The sequence below is a fragment of the Botrytis porri genome, assembly GCF_014898465.1.
Source record: "Botrytis porri strain MUCL 3234 chromosome Unknown BPOR_001, whole genome shotgun sequence".
Taxonomy (NCBI): domain Eukaryota; kingdom Fungi; phylum Ascomycota; class Leotiomycetes; order Helotiales; family Sclerotiniaceae; genus Botrytis; species Botrytis porri.
The window spans coordinates 4,216,006-4,241,767 of NW_024066075.1; the positions used below are offsets into that span (position 1 = coordinate 4,216,006).

Genomic DNA, 25,762 nt, shown 5'->3' on the forward strand with positions numbered 1-25,762 from the left:
CATTCATGTGATGTGCTTTACTGATTGAGGCCTAGCTGCGAACTGTGAGTTGATATGCTATGTCGTAGGTTGAGGAGACAATGCGATAGAATTGAAGCTTGAATTAACTTGAGTCCGCTCTTGAAGTCCAGTTGGTAAGGTTACATGATGCAAACAGAACTTGCGTTTCGGGAATTCAGGTCATGTTTATCAAGTCTACATTAGTCGGTTCAGTGTCGTTTATCCTAGCCATGAAGTAATTTATTCGCTACAAGGCAGATGTTAATGTTTCACTCCCTAGGTGGAAGAAGTTAAGGAAGATGGAAGACACTTGAAAGTGTCGGTTTGGCATGGCAAGGTGGGATATGATATGGCCAAATTATCCGTCACGTGATACTCTTGTATAAGCCCGACCTCCTCTTTTTCTACCAGGAACAGATATCAGCATCTACTCTTGACCAGATTGACCAGATCCCCCTCATGAACTTATATGGTTTGCGTCTTCTCAATGCCCTTCAAGATTGCCAGGATTTTTAAGAAAAGGTCCCCGCAAGTTCTAGTCGTAGGTGAAACCATAGTAAAAATAACAGATATTTTTTAGCACTGGATATAAAAATCTGGTACTTCCTCTTGAAGAGGGTTAGGGGGGTCCCTACATTGTTTGAATGGGATTAGGAGGTGGAATAGGGACATGGCTGGGGAATAGTCGAGCTGGATGTTCTGGTTACTGGTCTTTGGTACCAGTCCGGGTTTTCAAGGGTTAATATCAGTGTTGAGGTCAGGATATAGTATGATGGTTCAATGCTCGAGCTACTGAAAGAAGCTGACACTTTTGATAAAATGTAAGATTACCTCACTCAAAAAACTGAATATACCTAGGGAACCATAGCTAGCTCTAACCCCTGAGACCATTTCGCGTAATATCAACAAAACTTCAACCATGCCATGCTCCTACAGCTTCGCAAGCTCTATGCGCAAGAATATTTGACTCTGAAAGCAAATTCGGCGAACTCATCAATCATATTTGGCCATCGATAGAAGATATAAGCCAATATACAATCCTAGCACCAAACAAAAGCAGCGCTGCTTTTTCGCATCTGCACTTGCGGGGAGCCCCTGAGCCTCTTACCTAGTCCGACCCGCAAACTTACCCCAGCTTTTACAATTTGATTTTCATGTGAAGAGGAACATGATGAGTGTGTCATCGAATGCTTTCGCTGCTTTTAAATAGATTTGACTTTCCCCCACGCTTAATGACTACTCCGTACATCTGTATATAACCCTGGAAGAAAACTCATACCATAAATTAATATGCATAGCATGAATTGCATAGAACCTGTAGATCATGATATGGAATCACGAGCACATGAAAAGGAATCTATAAAATCCAAAGCTTGATCAACATGATGCCCACCAATAGACAAAATCTTCCAGGGGCAGTTAAGTAAATTTAAGCCCTAGACACGCCTGGTACCTCGGCCGATGTTGCTCCAATCTTCAAGCTTCCAAGCTTACAGCTATAGTATCTACTTTAGCGACACTAATATGCATATGATGGGATGTAAATATCCCGGATGGATAAAATAGATAAGATATGGAATCAATAGCGATCGCAATATTCTTCAAGATATGGTTTTGCGTCCTTGAATATATCCACATGAAAGGTATTGGTAAAAAGCTTCATCCGGTTCCGCTTGGAATTTTGCAAATTTCAATAACAATCAATACAATTCGTGAATATTTATCTATCATGCGACGCAGCCGTCTAAGTTTTGCTTGTTTATTCATTGTCATAGCCGGAATACTTTGGCTGTCATATTCGACAATAAGAGAAACATATGATCGCGCGAAATTGAATTGGGCGGCACAAAAAGGAGATAACAAACTCTTTCATAAGCCGGACGATGGAGTCATGTCGAATCCAAACTCAATCATTCCACCAGCTGAAGTACCAATAGCAGCAGAGGTTCCCCTAAACCTCAACTTCCCACCACAAGCTCCCCCTTCTCCTCCCGATGCCTCAACTTCTACCTTAGAAAGTAGCTCCGCATTCGACGACACAAAATATCCCTTCCAAGATGACCTCTCCCTTCCTCTTCCAGCTGTCGATCTCAAGACTCTCGCAGATAAATGGCCTCACAACTATGACCCCGCTATGCCAGTGGGTTCAAAATTCGCCTACGCAACTTTCATGAATACACATAACCCCTCAATTCGCGACCCCTATTTCATGGCCGTCCAATCACTCATTCATCGCGTTCTTTGGCGATCATCTTCCAAAACTCATTCTTATCCATTCATCGCATTTGTCGCTTCCTATGTTACTCAAGAACAGAGACAGTTACTTGCGGGTGCAGGAGCTATTGTCAGAGAATTGGGTCCATTGGATTGGAATCCCAGTAGAAAGGATTTGGCTGATGGAGAAGACAAACCAATCTATTCGCGATGGAAAGATACCTTTTCCAAACTACACATGTGGGCACAGACAGATTTCGATCGGATACTGTTTCTAGACGCGGATGCTTTTCCGTTGGAAAATATCGATGAGATGTTTGATTTGGTTGCTCCCAAAGCTTGCAATGCCCTCAAGCAAGAACCAAGTGATCTTTTCCCTGACGGATCAGCGAGTTGTAATGGTGAAGAATTCATCTTTTCGGGAGTACCTCAACTTCCTGGCATTCCGGTGGAGATCAATGTAGGAGCGATGGTGTTTACACCAAGTCAACCGATCTATAATAGGTTTTTACAAAATTATCAGAAATACAATATGTATAACACGAATATGGCAGATCAAGCATTCTTTGCCTGGCAATTTAGACAAGATGGCGCGTTTCCGGTGACACCCTTGGAGAGGCAATGGGGTGGATTCTTTCCCCATGAAGAAGATAAAGGGAAATTGAAGGTGGTTCATGAGAAATTGTGGGCTGCGCAAGGGTGGCTACTGGAAGAGTGGTTGGATGGTTGGAGAGAAATGCTGGAATGGTATGAAGGGAGTGGGTTTGAGGGGGAAAGGAATAAGGATGAGTTTTTCAAACCAAAGTTGGGAAAGCATTTGGGGAATGGAGAGATGTTGTAGGGCTCGTTGAGGTTATCTCTCATGTGAAATTTTGAGGTGATCAGTCAAAATGAGTTGGGTGTACATATTTTAGCCGTTATGATGCTATACCTTCTTGATATGCGAAGAAGATTTTGAGTGGCTTGTCTTTATATGTCCAATATATTCAACTAGACTGTTACTTCAAAGATTCATCATCCTACCTTTATCTCTATGCGTTAAATGCATGGATTGCAGAACTAATAGATATGAGAGAAGACACTCGACCGGCTTGATTATTTGACATGTAGTCGTGCTAGCGACTGCTTTATATAGGGCAGAGATCAATTAATGATAGCTATATGACCTGTTTACTGATACATCCTCCCAACACCCAATTACCACCTATACACATACGTTGATTGCAGGCAATAGTTGCCATCGTACATTACAACTTAGGCTTAATTTCCATCATGAAATTCTTATATACCCCTTTATCAGCTCCGATTGACGGATTCCTCATCCAATCATAAAGAAAAAGAAAAATGTCTTCCATCTCGTATTACACCAACCCATTCAACTATCATGTACCCATTCAACACTGTTCAACCTTCATCTAACCACCAGACGTCGCCCTCACAACTGTTTTGTGCCCTATGTCCAGTTCTTTCGTATCCGTCCACAGCCTCATCTCCCCCAGGCTCTGAAGCTATCACGCCATCCCAATCCCCGTACACACCATCAGAATTCATTTGTACATCACGTTCGCCTAGTAGTTTTGATGCACTCCGAGCGTAGGGGTCAGCATCAATATCATTCGACATATTGTTCCAGTCAATTTCGTCAGAGGCATCAACAAAATTGTTGTCGTCTGCGCCCTCTACATACCCCTCATCGTACTCTAGTCCTGTATCCATATTTATATCCGAAACTAGAGGCGCCGTCGTTTCATTATATCCTGAATCAGATGAATGGTGAGAATCGGATGTGGGGAAAACAGACGATTCTACAAATTCTTTGTCCTTTTCATCTGTTGAAGTTTCTTCTTCATCATCTTCCTCATCGGTCTCCCATGTGATCTCGTCTTTATCTTGATTGATATCAACGTCGATATCAAAAGCCACTTCTTCCGGTGTTAAATTACTTCCCCCATTACCCTGAGAAGCGAGATCCTCAATTCTAAGCCCTTGTGCCAGTCCTGGATTTTTCTCAACTTCTTCCATCAATGCCTCTTCCAAATCATTTGCCAGGTTTGGTGGGGCGCCCAGTCCCGCGGCGTCTTCAGTCCCGGTCGGTGTGTCCTGATCGGAGAATGGCTGGCTTTGTGAGAGAGGAACAGTGGGGGATGTGAAAGGTGGAATTACACCTTCGCTTAGAGTTGAGTTTGGAAGAGCAGAGCTCGTATTTGTGGGGGAAAATAAAGTGGAATCGTGAGGTGGATGAATGAATCCATGGTGCGGATGATGTTCGTGATGATGACGATGATGTCTATTATCGGTGGAAATGGATTTCGGCAAATTTCTGGAGCGGGAATGGTTCGGTTGAGAAGGATCAGTAGGGGTATTGCCTGGTACTTTAAGCTTTGGTATCTTAGAGAGGCGATCAGAAGAGCTTTGAGCTATTTTGCGTTTGGGTGAACTGGAGCTGGGATTTGGGTTGATGTGAGATGTCATTGCGTGTCTGTTTTTGTGAAGTGACTTGAAGCTTCGAACGGATGACCTGTGCGACTCAAGTTTTTGCGAATGTGTGTGTGATTTGGTTGAATGCATGTGTTCGAACGGGAGATTGATTACAAAATACGTGGATTAAAATGCTGTTTATAGATTGACTTGTTGCGGTGAACGTAGACACAGATGTAGAATGTAGGTAGAGGTTTGAAAGCTGCCATTGAATGATAATCGAAATGAAGTCAAGGTGGAGAGCTACGAGTGAAGGCAGAACAAAAAAATGGATAACAAAGAGAATGATTGGTAAAGCTGAGTTCAGTACCCCTCATAACACGTGTGAAAGAGTATGTGATTTTTAAGGCAGGCTACTCGCCTCGATTACCAGAAGGGATGGAACATTCGATGGTAACGGTTACTGGAATCTGGCTCTTTACAACAAAGAAATGTTCGACAACAACGATGCGCGGAAATAGATTCCCGGAATGAAGGTGGACAAAGGGGAGATTCACGAGTTCTGGATCGAACTTATTCTTGGGATATCCACTTATTCTTTGTTTGACCTAAACTTGGCATGAGATATAGTTGTTTGATCACAGCCTAAGTCAATAATAGGCATAAGAGTATGATATCAATAAATATCATTCAGAAAGCTAAATAAGCTATGTCTTGGTACCAAAGGAGAAATTCCAGATATCCATGAAATCCAAAACGCCATCGTATGCAAAATCATGCCAACAGCGTCATCCTAACACCTGATCCCAAATATTCGTTGCCGTAAAAGTATGTAATAGAATAGGTAGGAGCAATTCAACGAACATCGATCAAATCAAGTAATCCCCATAACAAGTTTATTGCCCAATGCTCGCACCAATACTAGACAGGTACTGGCACCTCGCCATCTGTACATCTGGTATAGTTTCCATTGTAACGTTTGCAGTCGCCGTCTCCGTAGCGTTCTCGGCTTGAAAAAGTATTCTCTGATATTTACTAGTCTTTAATTGACCCCATCTGGGTGCACTTCTGAGCTTATATGTATTAGGGTCTTTGCTCCTGATAAAGCTAGTCCAGTATGCTTGAATGGATGGTATGAGAGCAGAATCTGGTGGTCCACTGCTACCCCAAATGGAACCTGATTCGGCAGTATGCGTAACACCATACCCACTGGCAGCATTTTTAGATGATAGAACGTCCCAATGATAATTCCAATTTCCAATTGATGGGGCGTAGAAGTCATGAGAGCCGGATAGGTAAATTCCGGGACAATTGTAGCGCATCTCACCATAAGCAAGAGCTGCTGCACTCCAGTATGTACCAGCGTTTGGATATTGAGGTCCTTGATGGTAATACTCATGGATGTTACTTAGTTGATCATCAGTAAGTTTGACGAAATTATCTTTTAAAAATTTGGACATTTCGGCGCTGGAGTTAATGGACTGAGGAGTAAATATTGTGCCCTCGTTTGTGTCGTCACTAGAATGAAGAAGATCTTTGTTAGTCTTTTTGGCATACATGAGCAACAATGAAGAAGGCATACCCAAATATGGCAGGCAGTTGAATATATTGCCCTGTGGCAAATAACTTGTAGGTATAATCAGGAGTGAAATCTCCGTCAATAACATTAGACCACATGAAGGCCGGATCACCCCCTGCACCACCTGGTGTCGGAACGTTGATATTGTTTTTGGCAAGAATGCTGATATCCAATCCCCTCAAACAAGCTAGTGTGTCACTTTGCCCAGCACAACCAGTTCGTTGAACTAAACCATCGTACTGGTATTGTGACTCGTCTACCGTGAGTTGAGCACCGAAAGACTGGCTTTCAGCCGCACTAGCATGGAAGAGTCCATCATCGCGACCTCCATATGCAGAAAGCTGAAGATCCACAGAAGCCGCACCCGCACTCGCTCCTCCAATTGTTACATGTGATTTATTACCTCCAAACTGTTACATATTAATATCATATGCTATGATAGACTTATTAAGCCCAAACACTAAGAACTTACTTGTTCAATGTTCTTCTGAACCCAATCAAGTAGGAATCGTTGATCTTTCAGTCCAACGTTTGTATCACCATTCGCCACAACCTCCTTGCTGGTCAAGAAACCCCAAGGACCAACACGATAATTGAACGTGACTACTACAATGTCGTGGTCACTCGCTGCAATCAGGCTAGTCGCATTCAAGTTTGGGCTAGCAAGAGTATTGAAGCCACCACCCTGAAAGTAAACAAAGACAGGGTGTAGTTTGCTAGCATCGGTGGGTGCATAGATGTCCACGAAAAGACAATCCTCGCTTGTTTTGGATGAAAGCGAAGTCGAAGGTGAGGAGTGACAGACTCCACCACGCTGTAATTATCAAGTCAGTATTATTGAATGGATGGAGTGGGCAAAGTGCACACCTTGTTTGCTATTTGCAAAGTATCATTTACAGCGGGACTTTGAGGGGCTCGAAAACGCAGATCTCCTAAAGGAGCAGCGGCATATCGTAGTCCAAGCCACTGAGTGACGCCATTACCATTATTGGTTCCCAAATATTTTGAGTATCCTAGATCAACAGTTGTGTTGATAGATGGTGTCGGTGCTGGAGCTGCAGATGAGCAGGCAGCAAGCGTCAGGAATATCAAAGTATTAAACATTTTCCAATTTTACAAACAGTTTCTTTACTTGGATTGGAATGAAATCTGGGACTGGACGGAAGAGGGATATATTTTTGGTAAAGGATTCGATGTTTATATGCATATTGCGGAGACCTTCTGAATCACTGCATGAATATTAGCCCGATGAAAGGTATTGACATCATCCACAACAGTTTGTCGCTGAAGTGTTTCTGCGAAGGGGCTTTGAAAAGGGCACACAAGATCCATCTTTTCTTTTTTTGCTATGCATCCTGGAGGAAGGTGAGCACACTGATACCCCCGCTACCGAGATTCAGAATGAAAAACGAGAGATCTGACAAGGTTCTGTGATGTGCGGAAGAGAACTTAAGAAGATATAAATGTATGTTATACCTCGAATTTCGTCACGTAATGGCAATTTGATTGATCATCTGCTCTTGTATTGCAGATATTGTGATGCCCGAGACCGTTCAGACATAATAAAGATGGGGTACAAGAACTCACATTGCAGCCAATCGCCACATATATTGCCGAGAATACGGGGAATGGGGTGGAAGTCAGTATGGTATTATTGTCAAGTGATTTCGGAAAGTTGAATATACAGAAGGTAAAGAAAACAAAGACATCATCTTGTATGTCTCAGAGGGTGTCATTTTTTAAGTTCACTCGCGATCTTTGAGTAAGAGGTGAGATTAATTAAGATTACATAAATGAGATGAGATTCAACGTGATGGATGAGAAGCGAGAGGAACGCTAGCTATGTTGGTTGGGTTTGAGGTACGAAGTACTATAAATAGCAGTGAATGGATGGATCTCATAGCACAGCCTACAATTGCGAGATTTTTTTATTTAAATTCACGCTGGGGGAGGGAGAGGGCGATGGGATTGGAAGAGGGAAGCGCACGGGCCTTCACCCTCCAACTACTGATCTAATCTAATAAGCTTTAGGGAGTACCTCCTACGTTCTCGTGTTGCTCTATTCTGAAAAGCTTCAGACTCTGTGGGCGCAGCTTACACTCTAGTAACCACCAATGCCACCCTGAGAATGCAAGTGTGGCTTGGTAAGATTACATTCACCTAATGGTATATCCCTCGGATTAAAGGTGTGATGTTGGATTTGGAAGGGGCTGAGGACAAAACTTTATGTACCCTAGTCACAGCCATGAAGCTTTTTATAACTCTAATAACGACTAACAACAACTAGCAACGACAAACAGCAAAAGGATGAAAAGGCTATGTTCATCTAATTTAAGAGAGTTCCTAGGAAGAGTTTACTGAACTCATCCAAACCATCAGCTCTGGGAAAGTCCCTTCAGACTATCCCGCTTGCCAACATTTGGATAACTCGCATTCATCCATATATTCATACTCTAATAAACTGAAATCCGATAATGACCCTCGAAGTTACAATGTGCTTCATAAAGCTAGGTAAAACGTAGTAGGTATTTGAATCAAAAGCTCAATTGATGAAGTACCTGCAGTTCACGCTGTTACGCTGTTTGTTGTTACCCGGTACTCATCGGAGTGATCCGAGGTAAAAAAATGGATCAATAATCCCAAGAACCTATCACGATTGCCTTACTTGAGTGTCCTACTTGTCTTGTCAATGATTCCTCGACATGAAGGAGAAGCTGCGTTGTTCTCAGAACCAATTCTGAAAGGATATCATCAGTAGTTTCCCCTCCAATCTCTGGCAAACACGACTTACCTTCATATTGAAGCTTATAGAAAACAGGAGCTTCCTCATCACGGTGTAGCAAAATTGGAGCAGGTGGTCCTTCCCACTTAGACACTTTAAATTTCAATCCAACATGTTTCTCGGTATCGGTCCATAAGAGCCGTTTTGCACATTCCTCTGGGCTATCAATGTGCCTCTCATTCGCCTCAACACGATCCGTCAGCCAGTCTCTGAAAACTCTTATGACTCCCTCGCCGATGTTAACACAACTTAGAAATAAACCTCGTTTTGGACCAACTTTAACGATATTGGTGATGGTGCAAAGTTGCGAGAAAAGTTCATGTGACTCAAGATCGACGATTTGAGATACAAGCCCATCATCTGATTCTGGAAGAAGGGTCGGTCTAGCACTACCTGCCAGATGTCGTATTCTTTCTTCGGACTGAAGTGGCCTGAAGCGCGAATATAGACCGGCCATTTTACCTAATCTCCCTGTATTGTTGACATCTTTGTATATATCCCCCTCTCCCACAACGTCGTCACTTAGTCCGTCTGTGCCAAGATAATTGCACAAAGCATATGGAGTGATAAGTTTCGTAGAGGGATGAAAACATTCAAGGATCAATTCGTGATTCTTTAAAGACGCTGCCGCAATGAGGCGATGATGTATGATTCGGATTATGAGATGATGGAAACGATGGCAGGTACATGCGAGAGGAAGAAGTCGACGGGTAGAAAAGAGTGAAAGGACATTGATGAGGATCTTTGATATTGTTAGCCAGCTAGTTCATAGGGCTTGCCAAAATGAAACACTGACCTCATTAGGTAGTGAAGTAATTCCAGTGAAACTATCCACCATTTTGTTAACTTTTGAATGTCAAGTAGTATGCTGAAAGATGTATGATCTTGGCTAAATCGAAGCAAATTTATATATAACAAGCTCAACCCTTATATTCATCAGATATTTCGGATTCTGTGAAATTTGAGGGCAGGAAAGCACCAGATAAATACGAGAATCGTGGGTATGTCGGATGATATTGGATCAGGAGTAATAAATCCGATAGATCACCTTGAGGGGCAGTAGCCTTGAAACAATCTAGACTTTTCTTCAATCATATATATGCATTGTTCGGTGAGATGCAGATGCAGATGCAGATGCAATGAACTTGAATGATATTGGGCTGTTCTTTTCTCTGTCCCATGAGATGAGAGTGCGCGGTGGCACAGTGTCGTTTTGGGTGTAGAAATATAAAAGTGTATGCAATGTAACTTCTTCTAATTATTGGAAAAGATATCACTGAGAATGTACGAGTATGGCAGACGATAATGGTCATTAAAGAAAGCTTTGAATATCATGCCACGCCATATCATGTCATCATTTGTTAAATCACGTCGAATCCCTCTTGTTTCCGTAGTTAATAAGTCGAAAACAATGATGGAAGTGATAGGAGGTACCTTTCAATTCGATCGATAAGCGATCCCTGTCTTTCAATCTAAAAACGCGTTTGTTAATGCATGCCGAGACATGTCCACAAGTCACGTGACAGAATCGGCAAAGTGCACATGCTCGACATGATCTTGGAACAATTTCTGCTTTATAAGATTACAATCGTGCATCGTTTGGTTGACTAAATCTCGGAATAGAAATTGGGACTTGATAAAATGAGCACTCCCGCCCTGAAAATCTCTAACTGCTCTTCGATCACCACATATTCCATCGAGCAAAGATTTCTATACAACATGGGAAGTTTACTTCACTGGTAGTTAACCATCGCCAAATGTAAGGGGTCGGATCGGGTGAGAGGAACAATATTGATCTCGAACCTACCCAAAGACACTCCGGTCGAAAGAACCATGATTCGTGCCGCAGCTTCGAGCTTCCAAAAGATCTGACGAAAGGTGTCTTGCAAGTTGCTAATCAAGCCGTCCCCTGTTCGCCTCAATGGACTACACCACAATGAAATTATAGAATATTCTTGCTACCTGTCGTTTTATAAACTTTACGGTCTTCTTCATTACAAGCTAGTCGGCTTTACTCGAGTATTAAGATTCACTCAGAAAATCCAACCTGCAAATCAACGCACAGTAACCCTATAGCACATGTTGTCGTGACTAAGCCATGCTCTTTTCCATCTTTACCGTTTTATTCGTTTCTCGCCGTTTTTGCCCTTAGCACCATTTTCTGCACATATATCTATATACCATAGAGTCGAGAATATGGCAATCTACTTGAACATACTTTCTGGTGGGTTTCCACCTTCAACCTTCAAGGTTTTCTACAGGTTGCCCATGAGAATAGAAGTAGTAGCAAAGCATTGAATGAAGTCTCTCTTGAATGACAAGCAATCAGGGAACAGCACGCTTCACTCCCGCGAATTTTAATTATATGTCTCCTCAGCAATTCACTCACCATCAAACCATCACACCATCTTATCAACACATTCAAACACCAAGCATATCAAGGATATCAATTTTTGGAGTAGTTGAGAAAATGTTCGCCACTCAGCTAACATTTTTGATCATTCTACAGAAAAAGGCACACTTCATTCGCTATGTCTGAAGTGTACTGTTTCCCTTTTGCTGCCTTGGGGTCGGTGGAACTTTGCTGAAGAGATGAACCACTATCCTCGAGATGAGATATTCTGTTGGGATAGCGGCACGCCCAATCCCTTAGTGTCTTTCCCCAACCAACCAACTTTGGTTGCCCGATTCCAATTTTGGGCTTCCTATCCCAAGGGCCACGCCACAGATCCCGAGCCCTACTTGCCTGGACAAGTCCACGGACTTCACGGACCCAGCTATATTGACAATGGGCTATGCACCACGAGTCGAAAATGCAATCTTCGAAGCATTCAAAAGAACGGAATTACTAACTGCACGATGACATGTGGACCCGATGAGACTAGGGCCTTCAGAGGCCACCCACCGCATGTCCTCTGTCGAGGATTTACACAAATTGATTTTTATGGCGCGGAGGCGCAAAATCCGGCAAGGCAGAGGATGCAATGCAAAGCGAGACCCTTGGATTCCTCTCTGGCAGATCTACTCGCCTAAATGCCCATCATTGGAAGCCAATAAACCTTCAGCGTTACGACATCGCCTTCGTGGAAGTCATGTCACCCGACCTTCCCCTCACCAGAGAAAGCTACATAGCGGTAGACCGAGTCGCTCGCACAATCAATCAGACACTCAGAGTTCAGAAGAAGGGTGGTCCAGTTATTAACGTCAGATGTGAAAGTCGATCCAACTTCCGCTGGCCGAGCACTAGACATCGCCTTCCCGTAAACTTGAAGAATACAATAGAAGCACGCCTCTCTCGTGTTCCCCAGGTGGATTAAGAAAGAAAGGTTTGCTTTTGCCCACGAGATGTACAATGGAATCCTCACCACATGACCAACATTCTGGTTAAAAAGACCTTCCGCAAAGAGATTCGATGACGAATGAGAATGGAAGCACCTGGGACTCGTGAGTTTCATAACAGCAAACTCTGCGACTAGGATCTTTATGTGACGAGCATGGCGCTTCTACCTACATGTGGAATTCCGCAGAACAATCTCCTAATTGGGAACAAGAAACAAGCAAGGAAATAATGACCGATAATTGAGCCGCCCTCAGCCCGGATCCATTCAACGGGTTGATCTAGAATGAAAATAAAATTGCCTGAAATCCAGAACCTTTTGACAGTCGAGTGTGATATAAATCTGACATTGAAATATTTAAAGTAAAGGTAAAATGTCTGTCCAACAGTAACATACATTTGGAATGTGCAAAATCTCTTAGCTAATAGTATTGAGAAGCATTCGACTCCTGGTGGAGAACCTTGATCATTGTTACCATGCTCATGGCCCCTTAATATACCTCAGATGCATTACAAACTACTGCATCCCAATTCACTTATTATATATAGCCTCTTCTTCTCCCTCCCATCCAACTCGCCACTCATCCCATCCCCTTATCTGACATAGGATCCCCACTGCACTGACATCCAAATCAAAGTACCCGTTGACACGGCGACTGGTCCTGCTAATCCCTTGCCCATCTTCGTAGTGCCAAACACCCACCACTCTCCCATGAAATGTAACCACGCAACAAGAAATGTCGCATATCCCAATTGATATATTTGTGGGTTGCTAATATAATATGCGGTTTGAAGACGAACGACCGCAGTGAGAAGAGTCCATGTTCCAAATGTGCGTGAGGAGAGAGGTGTGGCAGATGTGGTTAGAGGGTAGGATTGGGAGGTACCTGGACTAAGTGGAGTATTGGATTTGGGGACGGCGTTATAGATTTGGGCGTTAAAGTGAAGAGTCAAATAGCATTGGACGGTGTTGAAAAGAGAGGTTACGGAGATCTAGAGTTGGATTAGTGCTGAGATGATACGTGAGGAAAGGATAGTGATACTCACGAAAAGAAGCCATTGGGGAAGTACACCTTCATGTTGAGGCAAGTACGGGGTGAGGGTAGTGAGGAAACTCATGTTGAGAAACCGTGTTTGAAGATCCGATCTTGTATGGGATTGAACAGTTTTTGTGCCGTGATAATGGGATCACGCCAATGTAAATCAAAGCCTGAGAAGAGTTCAGTCAGTACAAAGAAGTAAACAAAGAATAGAGTTCAAAGATCAGCCTTGTACAGGGGCCAGCGGGTTAGGAACTAAAGCTCGCGCGGTCCCGCACTATTGGCAAATCATGTTAGACATTGTTAGTGCCTCGAGTATCTCCAATAGTGAGATGGCTACGAGGCTACTCGGTGTTGTCGTAAACGAACGCCGGGCTGAAATTTAGCGGATTTCCTCACCAAAACTTAGTCCAAAGGCGTACCTATTTCTAATAAGTCCTGGGGGCCTCAACATTTCTCTCAATTGTCTTCCACTTCTTTTCATTCATTGACAATCGACAAAATGGTTCTCGATACTTTTCTGCCAAAGGCTGTCGTTACTGGACTTGCTGGCATTGGAGCTTTCATTGTCGCTGGCAAAGTCATTAGCTACATCCGGCTGCTGTTAAGTCTTTTTGTCCTTTCTGGAAAGAATGTAAGGATTCTCGATACTTGTTGTATCAACAGTTGTAATTTGGTCAAGTTGGCTAACATACCCCGAATAGCTTCGAACCTATGGAAAGAAAGGAACTTGGGCAGTAGTGACGGGTGCTTCTGATGGTCTCGGCAAAGAATATGCAATTCAACTGGCCCAAAAAGGATTCAATATCGTCCTTGTCTCCCGTACTGAATCGAAACTTCAAACTCTTGCCTCCGAAATTCAAACCAAATATGCCGGCTCGAATATCCAGACAAAGATTCTTGCCATGGATTTCGCTGCCAATAGGGATGAGGATTATGCAAAGTTGAAGGCTCTTGTCGATGGACTTGATGTAGGAATCTTGGTCAACAATGTTGGGCAAAGTCACAGCATTCCAGTGCCATTCATTCAGACACCAAAGGAGGAAATGAGAGATATCATTACCATCAACTGCACAGGTACACTTCGAGTTACTCAAATTGTAGCACCCGGAATGGTTCAACGCAAGCGCGGCTTGATCTTAACTATGGGTTCATTTGGTGGATGGTTACCAACTCCTTTACTGGCTACATACTCTGGAAGCAAGGCATTTTTACAACAATGGTCAACATCCCTTGGAGGTGAACTTAAGGGTACAGGCGTCGACGTCGAGTTAGTACTGAGCTACCTTGTTACGACCGCAATGAGCAAGATTCGACGTACCAGCATGTTTATTCCAAACCCAAGAACATTTGTCAAGACTACTCTGGCCAAGATTGGTAGAAGTGGAGGAGCTCAGCAGATTGCTTACACAAGTACACCATTTTGGGGCCATGCGTTAATGCAATGGTGGTTAGAGAATACCTTGGGAGTTGGAGGGTCGTTTGTGGTAGATCAAAATAAGGGTATGCACCAGAGTATCAGAACCAGAGCTTTGAAGAAAGCCGAAAGGGATGCTAAGAAGGCATGACTCAATAAACCAAAAGAGCTTTATCAGGCTGAGGAGTGAAACGAAGAGTGGAAGGCGAGCGGCGGATGAGCGAAATGCACAACTTGCTAGATGTCTTATGCTAGGAATTGGGAGAATTGGCTTCATGATGACAGTGAGGAACTCATGAGAAAGAACTATAGATTAAATCTTCTCTGACTGATTCGAGATAGATGAGAACAGTATATAATCGATATCAATATGACACAATACTCAACGTTTTGTATTGCGGGATAGACTTCAGATACCTTGAGCATTAAAAAGGGTTGTTTGATTGGAGATGATACTTCTATTCACTGATACCTCTACGGAGCGAGTCCTAATTGTAATGGTAATGACTTCCTCAAAAAAGTGAATTGTAAACAAGAAAGTCCTTCTTACGTTGAACCAAGGCTCTCAAGAATACGGCGTACAGCTATTCCATCCTACGTACCTATACACCTAGCTACCGGAGTTTTCTTATTTAATAAACATTTTCTCAATTTGTTATTTGTTACCTAAATTTGTAAAGCCGAATCTACCAAATCTCTATTGTTTTTTACCACCCGTCACGTGCCTTAGATAAATATTTATCCTGGAAGCTTCGACCGCGTCGCGAGGCTCATCTAGAGAGAGAGAGAGTTGTAGCTCTAAAACAGAAAAAAATATACAGCTGCAGGTATACAAATATAAACCTTGCCCTCGATCCATCCTCGAATTTCCACTATCATTTGCCTCCATCGCATAACTTCGAAGATTATCATATCATCACGACTCAATCGCTTTTTTCTTCATGAAGTTTTTCTAATCTCTAATTCCATCTTCTGCAAGATTCCTGCTCGCGACAGTATTTATTTAAAGATTGGTCGATTACCAGCCAAAGAAGGAAAAGGAAAAAAGAATGGCTCTACCAGGAACACCACAGAGACCTTTACCAGGTACATACTTCATGACACCTGCTCCTCCGAGATTCAATCAACCTCCTCCACCACAACCTCCTCTTTTTCGACCACCACAACCGCATGCTGGACGTGAGCCAACTCCACCTCGAGACGGCCCAATACCACCTCCAATTCAACCTCCAATTTTACCGCAACCCTTATTACCTATATCGCGAGCTGCGAAAACTATCAACGAAGTTCTGCAAAGAGAATCAAGCTTCCCTGATCTTGATAGCTATGTCAAGCGTGAGTTTACATTAGAGTTTGTGTGGGAGACACAGCTAACAGCTTCGCAGAGGGCATCTCGTCTGACTATGAACTTCCATCTCCCGTCTCCGATCCCGCCTGGGTTCCTTTCCAAAAGATGAGGATGTACGGTATTCCAGATACGATTTACGACCAATACAATAATGCTGCTTTCGGCACATCGATGGGGCTTTTTGCGGAGTTAAATCATGCATGGGCAGCTATCGACAACGCATTATACTTATGGGACTATACCAGTCCGAACCCAACACTGCGAGGATTTGAGGACCAACCAAATGGTATCAGAGCTGTGAAACTGGTGATACCGCGCAAAGGAGTTTTCATTGAAGCCATCACGCACATTGTGGTAGTCGCAACCACTCAAGATATTATTTTGTTGGGTGTTGCAGACGGAGTTGATGAGCATGGGAATAGAAATTTGGAGCTTTACAGAACCGGCATGACGCTCTCCATCAGAGGACTTGATGTCACAGTGATTGAAGGATCAACAGACACGGGGCGCATATTTTTCGCGGGAGGAGCTAACCAGGTCTACGAGCTTACATATCAAAATGAAGACAAATGGTTTTCAAATAAAACAGGAAAACTCAATCACACGAGTCCTGGATACACATCTTTGGTACCCATACCTTGGGGTCGCGCGACGACTGAGGTTGTGGTGGATATGGTTGTGGATGACACCCGTCGCTTGCTATATACTCTTTCCTCCGAATCAACCATTCGAACATTCCACATGGATAGCGCTACCACTTTGACACAAGTCATTGACAAGAAGCGACAAGATATCCTGAGAGATATTTCTCACATGATTTCGGCCTCGCCCCTCTTATCGTCCCACATGCGAATTGTTTCAATCAGTCCTATATCCGCAAAAGAAGGACTAAAGCTTCATCTTATGGCTACTACTACATCTGGATGCCGCTTGTTTCTCAGCGCTACTCGGGGATATGCTTACGGTTTCCAAACTGGCCAGGGAGCTCCACAAAGTATGCAGGTTCAACACATCAGATTTCCACCGAGGATTGATCGGCCGGGAACTAGACCTTATCCTGGACTCGAGCCAGCGATTGAGACAAGCTCTGATGCACTAGCACACACACGTAAAGGTCTTCGATACCCTCCAGGTTTCTTCTTCTGTTTTGTTTCCAAGGAGACCCGTGATGGAAGTGATGCACTTTTCCTGTCGGCTCCAGATACAGGTCGGATAGCAGCACAGGCACGAGAGATGGCCGCTCAACAAGGGTTGCGATATTGTGAATCGGCCTTTTGGCTGGAGATGGGCAGTCGTGCTGAGGCTATTGGTCTGGTGACAAAATCTTTCGCTGCCTCAGATCAACCCCTGGGCTTCGGAAATGAACTCGCAACTCAGTATGATCTTCCAACCCCGGAAATAGCAATTATGACAAATTCTGGGATTCATATCGTTCGACGCCGACGACTTGTAGACATTTTTGCCTCTGCAATTCGAAGTGGATTTGATGACGGAGAAACGGAGATTAAGAAATTCATTCGACAATATGGTAGAGGAGAAACGACCGCGACTGCTTTAGCCGTCGCGTGTGGACAGGGTGGGGATGCTTCAGTAGTCGGAGAGAGGAGGATAGCAGATCCAGACACAATTGAAGCTGCTAGAAGAGCGTTCGTTGAGCATGGTGGACGTGCATCTATGGATCAAAATATGGTTGTCGAGGGACCAACCCAAGCTATTGAAAACGTGCGGCCTTCCTCAAGACACGATGGGCTCGCTCTCTATATGGCTAGATTGGTCCGTGGTCTTTGGAAATCTCCGGTCATAAAAATGGAAATTACCAAGGAGGTGGTTGCTATAAAACCAACAATTGATAAAAAGAAGCTAGGTGCTGTTCAAGATGAACTTATGAAATTGTCAAAGTTCTTGGAAGACAACAAGACATTCATTGAGGGGCTGTCTGGGCCCGAGGGTCTTAATCGTGTCACAAGTCAACAAGAGGATCTTGCTCTGCAGGGCGAACATCAAGCATTGCATTCACTGCAAATTCTTAACACGAGCATTGTGGAAGGAATCTCTTTTGTGCAAATGTTCTTCGAAGAACGAGTCGATGACATTTGGGCTGCGTTAGATGATACAGCGAAGCAACAGCTCCGAGACCTAACATTTGAACTATTATTCTCTACTGACAATGGCAAAAACTTGGCAAAATTGTTGGTGAAGGAGATTGTGAATCGTAACATTGCCCAAGGCTCAAATGTCGATACAGTCGCCGAGGCTCTCCGAAGACGCTGTGGTACTTTCTGTAGTCCTGACGATGTCATTATTTTCAGGGCCCAAGAACAGTTGCAACGAGCGACCAGCGTCGGACCTTCATCTGATCACGGAAGGGCACTTCTCAATGAGAGTGTTCGATTATTTCAGGAAGTCGCTGGTGTTTTATCTCATGACAATTTGTACAACGCTTGTGCTCAATTTTCCGCCAACAAATTCTATGCTGGCGCGATCAGCCTGGCACTACTTGTTGCTCACGAATCCGATCGAGGCAACAAAGCTTTGTCGTGGCTTAATGATGGAAGGCCTGCCGACGACCATCGAGCGAGTTTCTTCGAGTTCCGCAAAGACTGTTATAATATCGTGAAAGAGATTTTAACTGCTGTCGACAACGACACTGGGAACGCACCGGAAATGGTTGATGGTAGACAAACCACCCAAGCTAGAATGCGCGAAGAAGCACATCAAGTTGTTGATGAGTCTGACGACGAGGTCTTTCAATACGACCTATTTGATTGGTACCTTGAACAAGGCTGGACGGAGAGAATTATTGCCACAGATTCGCCGTTCATCGTTAAATATCTTGAGCGAACTGCCAGCGAAAGCACGGAAAATTCCGACTTGCTGTGGAAATACTACGTTCACCGAGAAGATTACTCTTCCGCTGCTGGTGTACAGCTTACATTGGCTAAGAGTGAACTTCCCATATCCTTGCAAAGGAGAATCGAATACTTAAGTAGAGCCAAGGCAAATGCTCAAACACAAGGCGGTGCTATCCACAGACAGGCGCGACAGATCATGCTGCATGAGGCTGGTGAATTGCTGGACGTTGCTAGTATTCAACATGAATTGTTGCAACGCTTGAGAGCTGATCCTAGAATTCCTCAAGCACGTAAAGATTCCGTGGTTCAAGATCTCGACGGCGCCATTCAACCACTCTCTGTCGTAAGTTTCCGCCCCCGTCCTCGCTTGCTTGCACATTGCTAACATCTTCTAGCTTTTCAATGAATATGCCGACCAAGGCCAATACTATGATATTTGTCTTCAAATATTTGCAGCTGCCAATCATCACAACCAGGCTGATATTCGGACTATGTGGGAACAGCTTCTGCAGTCAATACAGGCCCGTGTAGAAGAAGACCCGCAAGCACAAACTGAACGTCCTTATGAAGCTATCGTAAACATCATCCGTGAAATGTCGCAAAAGCTTTCTGGATATGAAATCGTCTTCTCTCCTAGCATTCTCATCCCCCTCGTCGAAACTTACGCAGCTGAACACGCCCATCCAGGCCCTACAAATTGGGTCCCAGATTTGTTTATTAGTGTGTCCTTCGACTTTGACACAATAATCAACATCTTAGAAGGAATGTTTTACAATGAAGTCAACCCATTTGTTGGGGCAAATAGGATAGTTCTCGCAAATCACATTGTGTATTCGGCGGAGCAATGGTACGAGGACTGTATTAGACACAATAAAAGGGTCTTTGGAGGCGAGGTGCAGCAAGATCAAATTGGACAGATTTTGGCCGAGTTGGGCGCGGCTGCCTATAGAGATGATCCAGTTGGGAGACAGAGAATCATGGAGTTGAGAAGGAGGATTGGGTTGGGGGGATTACGATGAGAGAAGAATGAGAATTATCATGCGATCGGGACGAAGCCAAGGAGAAGAAACTTGTAATTGGAAAATGAAAACAAGTGCGGGGCAATTTTTAACAAAAGCCCATTGCCGAGAATGGCATTTGTAGGCATAAATTGGGCATTAAGCTAGGAGTTGGGGGAATTTGTTTGTTTTGATACTAAGTGGGGGAAGCAGTTCGATCTTGCTGAAATCATCGACAGGTGTGTAGACGGGAAACTTACGCCATCGACAGTGGTCCGATGTACTGAAAGTAGGGTTTCATGAGGGAAAGCGATGAAGATCCATGGATGCTGTGCTTGTAATTTATAGATGATTGGTGCGTGTTGCTTGGTAATGTTATTGTGATGATCAATGGTGAAAAGTAACAAGGGAGTGAAAAGCTAGTTTCAGTTAGGTAGTTGTCGATAGAGGAGGAGAGAATGAAATGAATGGATACCATGATATATATATACGTTGAATACGTTGACTTGGACTAAAGCGCTTGGTATTGTTTAGTCGTAATTAAGGTATGAGCATAAGCGACTCGGACATGGCAGATGTAGAAATACGTGAAATGAAAAATCACGTTTAGATTTAGAGAACGATTTGTAAATGAATAGACCGAGTTTTTAGAGGAGTGAGGGGGTTGCTCAAATATATTAGGTGTGGAATTCTAATGTAAATCTAGAGTCCAAGGACCAAAGTAATAGTGATACGTGATCTTGGTGATGGGAATGAAGGTGGCATGAATTATTCCATTTCAGTAATGAGTTCCAACGTGATGCGAGATAAAGTCACTGAACAGTTGAGATTAGTTGACTAATAAGTTTTCCGTTCCAAACGTGCTTTAGCATACTTCTTTAGTCCTGTTTGACACAAGAGAGCTATTTTAGGTGGCATGGTTCTTGCTGAGACTCCTAGAGTTTGGCTTGTAACCGAAAATGAAGCGGCCAATTCTTGGGAAGGGGGAAGGACTTGGGGTGCGTTCGGATCACTTTTTTGAAATTATTAGAGCTCAATTATTAATCAATTTTATTTATCAAATAATCCAAATAACTTTAAATATTTTATTAGAGTATATATATTATTCGAATTAGAAAAAATTATATAAAAAATTATCTCAATATTTGAAATTTGATGAGTTATTAGAAATCCTAATAAATTTCAATTTTTAATATATTTGATTTGATATAGTATTCAATAAATATTAATATATTTGAATAATATTTGGATTATGTGTTATATATTTTATTTGAATAATAATAAAAGTTGAAGATGATATGATTTGATGATAGTGATAGTAAGGTGTAGTATGTTACGACAGACATCACATAACACACTCGCGTATCATATGAGGGAGCTTTGGGGAGCTACGAGCTCTAGGAGCATACGGATCCTAAAGGCTCCAGATAATGAAGGTCTATATAACAAATGAGTTTTATTAGGATATAAAGCTTCATGCTCAAGAACAATCATTAGTTTTATTATTATAGTTATGAGAATTGTAATTAATTATTAGCCTTATTGAATTCCTATTTGAAGCTTAATTTAAACCATCTCGAGAGAACTCTAGACACTTCCACGTGACCCTAGAGGCAGCTCCCGTAACATAGTAGTAATAGTGAAATATAATAATAAAGAGAGAATAATAATAAAGGGGTAAAAAGAGGGGTTAGGTAATAGGATTTTTATAAAAGTAATATAATTAGAAATAATTAGAAATATTAGAAAAATGTTTCGAGATATTACTTTTCTTTTAAATATTAGTTGTAAAGCTTGAAAATTAAGCTTTATAATTATTATATAGGAAAAGCTCAAAATATTTATGAAATAATTATTTAGATTTAAATAATTCTTAATAATTTATTTTATTATATATTATATTTAGTAAATGCTGTTATTTAATAAATAAATGAAATTAAATAATTTCAAATAATTTTTCAAATTCTTAAATCCGAAATAAATATTTCATTATATATTGTATTTGATAAATGTATTATTTTATATTATTTACTAAATAAATGTTGTCTAATAATTGAAATAAAGTGATCCGAACGTATTCTTAATGGGATTAATTGTACCAATCTTCGTGTACTTGTCTCGAACCATTATTCTTCAAATAGGGTTCGAGGAAATTTCAGTAAATAGAGGAGTATTGTATTGTATCTAAAGTTTATGGCCCCTAAATATAGTGAAAACGTACAAAACATAGGTGAAGAAGTTGATGTAGCGCTGGAAACCTAGTTTGTCTAAATTCTATGTAAGTTTAGTGATGGGAATGGGATTTTCATCGTTTTTGAGAGTCAAATTGAATGAAGATCACAGTTCGGCAGTGAATGGCTTACATGACTGCCGACATATCCCAGCTGGAGGCTTGCGTAAAGGAACAAAGATGATAGAGCCTTACCCGCGTTTGAATAATAAACGGCTTTCGACATTGGAACTGCTGCATGGACAATTGAGGACACTGGCTTCGATACTGCACTTTAGGACTTGATTTGCTCTGTCGGTTTACAGTTTCAAGGGCTGATTTGAGGAGTAACCCGTGCTCCAATGCCGAGGTCACATATCTCGTGATAAATTGATACTGAATTGCGAACTTGTAGCAATTATTCCTATAAAATAGACGGGGGTATATGACGAACAAAATGACAAATGGAGAAGCAGATACTATATAAAACGATTAAAGCCCACCAATCATTCATACAAGACTTTCGGTACTGCTACCGCTTTTTCTGACTGGCTTTCCGTTCTTCACAGACAAACTATCATGCCACTTCACCTCGGTTTCTGTCCTCACTGCGATTCCCATCCGACTTTCGCGCAATCCATCCCCCTTTCCGTGACCGAACTCCACATCAGTGACATCACTCATTTTATCATAGTCTCCTTCTATATCGCCGGCCACAATATCTGTAGTATGATTCGCAGTTCTCCTACTCATTTCGTAACCTTCTGGGCGGCGGCCTGTTCTTCCCTGTCCATATCCTTCGGTAGAATTTTTTTGACTCCGCGAACGATCACTTTCTCCGAAAATTTTGGGGATGATGCGCACAAAGATGGGTTTGAGTGCGGGCGCACACGCGCAAACAAATGATAAGCCGACTTCAATTGTTGTGATACAGAAAAGAAGAGAATATGTGATATCTGCAGGAGGGTTGCGATCGAAAGAATCGAGAAGGATGATCCGAATAATACCAATAATAACAGTTCTGTGGCAGTGTGTTAAAAAATTCGGCTTGCCGAGAGTTACGGTGAGAAATGGATGGTTACTCACATAAGACCAAATGACAATATAGCAACAAGCATCAACTTTTGCCTCCGTGAGATCTGTAGATTGTAGACAATCCATGTTGGCATTAACAAAGCCAGCATATCGGTCAAAACACTGACACTTGCTGTCCCGGTTACAAAGTTTGCAAAATTCATGCAGACAGCATCAGGGTACAAGGCAGGGTACCAGTTTGCAGCAATAGGAACGCAATGGAAAGTAGTGAGAAGGAATGTGACAACCATCATGACGCCATTGAAGATCAAAAGGCCGATGATCGTTAGTCTGACATTGGATTTTTGGCCGGTGAGGCGAAGTAGAAAGAGAAGGATGGAGGTTTTCACGAGAGCCAAGATGGGATTGTAGATAAGTTCGGTCTGGAATAATCAGTAATAAGCAATGAGAGATATTCGTACCAAAAACTCACCGCGTAGCCATATTTTGCGCCGGGCACAGAGTCCCAATCCACTGGGAGATCCCATATGTGTATGCCAATATAATTGTATTTTATCACTACTAGCTGTTAGAAGGGTGAGGTCGGTGAAGAAAGAGCTTTACCTTTGTATGAAGTATATGTCTCCGACCAGTAAACGATCTAGAAAGGAAGAAGTTTAGTGGAAGATCTTGCTGTTAATCCCCCCCCCCAGCATCAGAGCCTGCCCAGATCGCAAGGTCGATCAAGAGCTCAACTGTCGAACCCATGAGAGTCTTTTGCAGAATGGCACTACTATGGCCTGCGAACTGTGGATTAAACTCACCAGAGCAAAGCAAATGACCCAATCATCTGCACCGGGTTAGCCACGATTGTATTCAAAGTATTCATCCTCAGAAAAATGAGCGTAACTGATTGCAACTACATACCTGCAGCAAATGATCTAGTCAAAGATCTACTATACAATCGTAAAAAGAGGGCAAATGTCGCAATGGCCGGAAAAACAAAAGTGATGGCGAATGCCTGGGCTTGACGGTTATCGTGAGGAAGATCCGCAACAGCAGCAGCACTGGTAGCCATGTTGTGGTCGGTGAACCAGTCACAATTCCACCCCGGGGTTCATGTACAAGAAAGTGGAATGCAAACGACAATGGACCACCCTCACTGATACGATTGAGAAGAGAACGATAATTGAACATCAAAAAATGGGACCAAACACAACGCGCGACAAACAGGCAATTATATTATGGTAAGTCAATCAGTAGATGCAAATCAATGCAACCGAGGGTCCATCACCACATGGCAATTCAAGGATTGAAAAGTTCAGTGCAAAAACCAAACCCAGTCAAAGGGATTTAGAAGGAAAGGTCGAAAAAAAGGCAGAAAGTTAAAACGAGGTATTGAGTTTTCAACTTCACCAGGGTTTTGACAATTAACGAGTCAAATTTTATGAGGAATGAAACGGATCGGTATGTTGTCTATGCTATGGAAGGTCTGATTGGTCTGATTTACCTGTATGAATACTGCTATCCCTGATGGAGCAATGACACTGTATGTGCAACAGCAATAGTATGGATCTTCTTGAGCTTCGTCGTACCCGAGCATTATGACTAGGCCGAATTTGTGTTCTTTACATTCGTACCCAGGAACTTGGGTAGAGAAAGGCAATCCCCGCTCCAGGTCAAGCCAGGGGTATGGAACACGGAAGAAATTCTTGTGGAGTGCTGTGCCTTTTGATTGCATCGCCGGTTTGAACTTGAAGTTTGCGATTGTGTGACAAAGGGCAAAGATGGGGTGGGCGAGTGCCTAGAGGCTGAGGGGATTAGGGAAGTTGGAGACGGCACCGAGGGAGCAGCCAGTAGCAATCGGTGCAAGTCCTAAATATACAAGGTGTTCCACGCGGTGATTGAGTTCAGAATCAGCAACCCCCCTTTCCTCCTGCATTCTTTTATTCCCGTTCTAACATCTACCGACTGTGACAGTGCACTGCACACACACACACACACATGCAGTGTGAAGTACAGGTTCTGTTCGTATAAGAAGTTACCAAGTGAGGAGGAATAAAAAGCCACAATATGTAGCGTAACGGCATCGTTGAAAGGCGGGGTTTTGCGTATCATTTCTTTTCATGCGCTGATGCCATGTGTTTCTGAAGTTTGTAGAGAGTAACGTTACGGTACCGAGTTCTGTGCCATAAAGATATTGATGTCAACGCAGCGAGTCCAGCTCCAGTCAATGTATTGTGAGATTACTTATGTAGCTAATTCTGTTCTTAGTTTTACTCTAGAATTGATCGAAAGGGCTAGACTTGGATCAATTCCAGGATCTACGTAACGCCTTAGCAAGTACAGGTACTAGTACGATGTGGTTGGTCTATTACCCAAGTCTATATATTTATCAGTAATGACTTTAAACCAATCACGGAAAAATATGTTTATCATTGACAAGAATTTACCTCCATCTGATGATCAGCTGGGGATGATTTTCGTAAATGGGGCTTCCCGCGATATAGCCTCGAGATAGCAAAATACTACTTCGTACTAGTCGTAGGAAAGG

General features: G+C 42.7%; 9 protein-coding genes across 9 annotated transcripts; 4 read left to right on the forward strand and 5 right to left on the reverse strand.

Annotated features, from left to right (window-relative positions):
- Nucleotides 1-1,729: 1,729 nt before the first annotated feature.
- On the forward strand, nucleotides 1,730-3,055 carry EAF01_001099 (uncharacterized protein; the record flags this gene model as incomplete). Its single annotated transcript, XM_038909349.1, has 1 exon — nucleotides 1,730-3,055. The coding sequence occupies one exon, from the start codon at nucleotides 1,730-1,732 to the stop codon at nucleotides 3,053-3,055; it is 1,326 nt and encodes a 441-aa protein (XP_038776255.1).
- A 563-nt stretch (nucleotides 3,056-3,618) lies between these two features.
- EAF01_001100 (uncharacterized protein) lies at nucleotides 3,619-4,686 on the reverse strand (the record flags this gene model as incomplete). Its single annotated transcript, XM_038909350.1, has 1 exon — nucleotides 3,619-4,686. One exon carries the CDS (start codon nucleotides 4,684-4,686, stop codon nucleotides 3,619-3,621), a length of 1,068 nt encoding a protein of 355 aa, XP_038776256.1.
- Nucleotides 4,687-5,528: 842 nt separating this feature from the next.
- On the reverse strand, nucleotides 5,529-7,315 carry EAF01_001101 (uncharacterized protein; the record flags this gene model as incomplete). The annotated part of the gene is made up of 4 exons (XM_038909351.1): nucleotides 5,529-6,150; nucleotides 6,215-6,621; nucleotides 6,684-7,025; nucleotides 7,079-7,315. The coding sequence occupies 4 exons, from the start codon at nucleotides 7,313-7,315 to the stop codon at nucleotides 5,529-5,531; spliced, it is 1,608 nt and encodes a 535-aa protein (XP_038776257.1).
- Nucleotides 7,316-8,841: 1,526 nt separating this feature from the next.
- On the reverse strand, nucleotides 8,842-9,831 carry EAF01_001102 (uncharacterized protein; the record flags this gene model as incomplete). The annotated part of the gene is made up of 3 exons (XM_038909352.1): nucleotides 8,842-8,948; nucleotides 9,003-9,735; nucleotides 9,790-9,831. 3 exons carry the CDS (start codon nucleotides 9,829-9,831, stop codon nucleotides 8,842-8,844), a joined length of 882 nt encoding a protein of 293 aa, XP_038776258.1.
- Nucleotides 9,832-11,585: 1,754 nt separating this feature from the next.
- Nucleotides 11,586-12,026, forward strand: EAF01_001103 (uncharacterized protein; the record flags this gene model as incomplete). Its single annotated transcript, XM_038909353.1, has 1 exon — nucleotides 11,586-12,026. One exon carries the CDS (start codon nucleotides 11,586-11,588, stop codon nucleotides 12,024-12,026), a length of 441 nt encoding a protein of 146 aa, XP_038776259.1.
- Nucleotides 12,027-12,924: 898 nt separating this feature from the next.
- Nucleotides 12,925-13,449, reverse strand: EAF01_001104 (uncharacterized protein; the record flags this gene model as incomplete). The annotated part of the gene is made up of 2 exons (XM_038909354.1): nucleotides 12,925-13,323; nucleotides 13,378-13,449. 2 exons carry the CDS (start codon nucleotides 13,447-13,449, stop codon nucleotides 12,925-12,927), a joined length of 471 nt encoding a protein of 156 aa, XP_038776260.1.
- A 423-nt stretch (nucleotides 13,450-13,872) lies between these two features.
- EAF01_001105 (uncharacterized protein) lies at nucleotides 13,873-14,938 on the forward strand (the record flags this gene model as incomplete). The annotated part of the gene is made up of 2 exons (XM_038909355.1): nucleotides 13,873-14,004; nucleotides 14,075-14,938. 2 exons carry the CDS (start codon nucleotides 13,873-13,875, stop codon nucleotides 14,936-14,938), a joined length of 996 nt encoding a protein of 331 aa, XP_038776261.1.
- Nucleotides 14,939-15,488: 550 nt separating this feature from the next.
- EAF01_001106 (uncharacterized protein) lies at nucleotides 15,489-20,756 on the forward strand. Its single transcript, XM_038909356.1, has 3 exons — nucleotides 15,489-16,122; nucleotides 16,173-19,330; nucleotides 19,383-20,756. Exons 1-3 carry the CDS (start codon nucleotides 15,837-15,839, stop codon nucleotides 20,004-20,006), a joined length of 4,068 nt encoding a protein of 1,355 aa, XP_038776262.1. The 5' UTR covers nucleotides 15,489-15,836; the 3' UTR covers nucleotides 20,007-20,756.
- Nucleotides 20,757-22,704: 1,948 nt separating this feature from the next.
- Nucleotides 22,705-24,286, reverse strand: EAF01_001107 (uncharacterized protein; the record flags this gene model as incomplete). The annotated part of the gene is made up of 6 exons (XM_038909357.1): nucleotides 22,705-23,215; nucleotides 23,281-23,651; nucleotides 23,702-23,787; nucleotides 23,833-23,869; nucleotides 24,033-24,058; nucleotides 24,136-24,286. The coding sequence occupies 6 exons, from the start codon at nucleotides 24,284-24,286 to the stop codon at nucleotides 22,705-22,707; spliced, it is 1,182 nt and encodes a 393-aa protein (XP_038776263.1).
- Nucleotides 24,287-25,762: the final 1,476 nt, after the last annotated feature.

Bases quoted from the DNA above. Each gene is read 5' to 3' on its own strand.
- EAF01_001106 (XM_038909356.1), top strand. From the start codon at position 15,837: ATGGCTCTACCAGGAACACCACAGAGACCTTTACCAGGTACATACTTC. The intron at 16,123-16,172 runs GTGAGTTTACAT...ACAGCTTCGCAG, and splicing joins TCTTGATAGCTATGTCAAGC to AGGGCATCTCGTCTGACTAT. The intron at 19,331-19,382 runs GTAAGTTTCCGC...AACATCTTCTAG, and splicing joins CCATTCAACCACTCTCTGTC to CTTTTCAATGAATATGCCGA.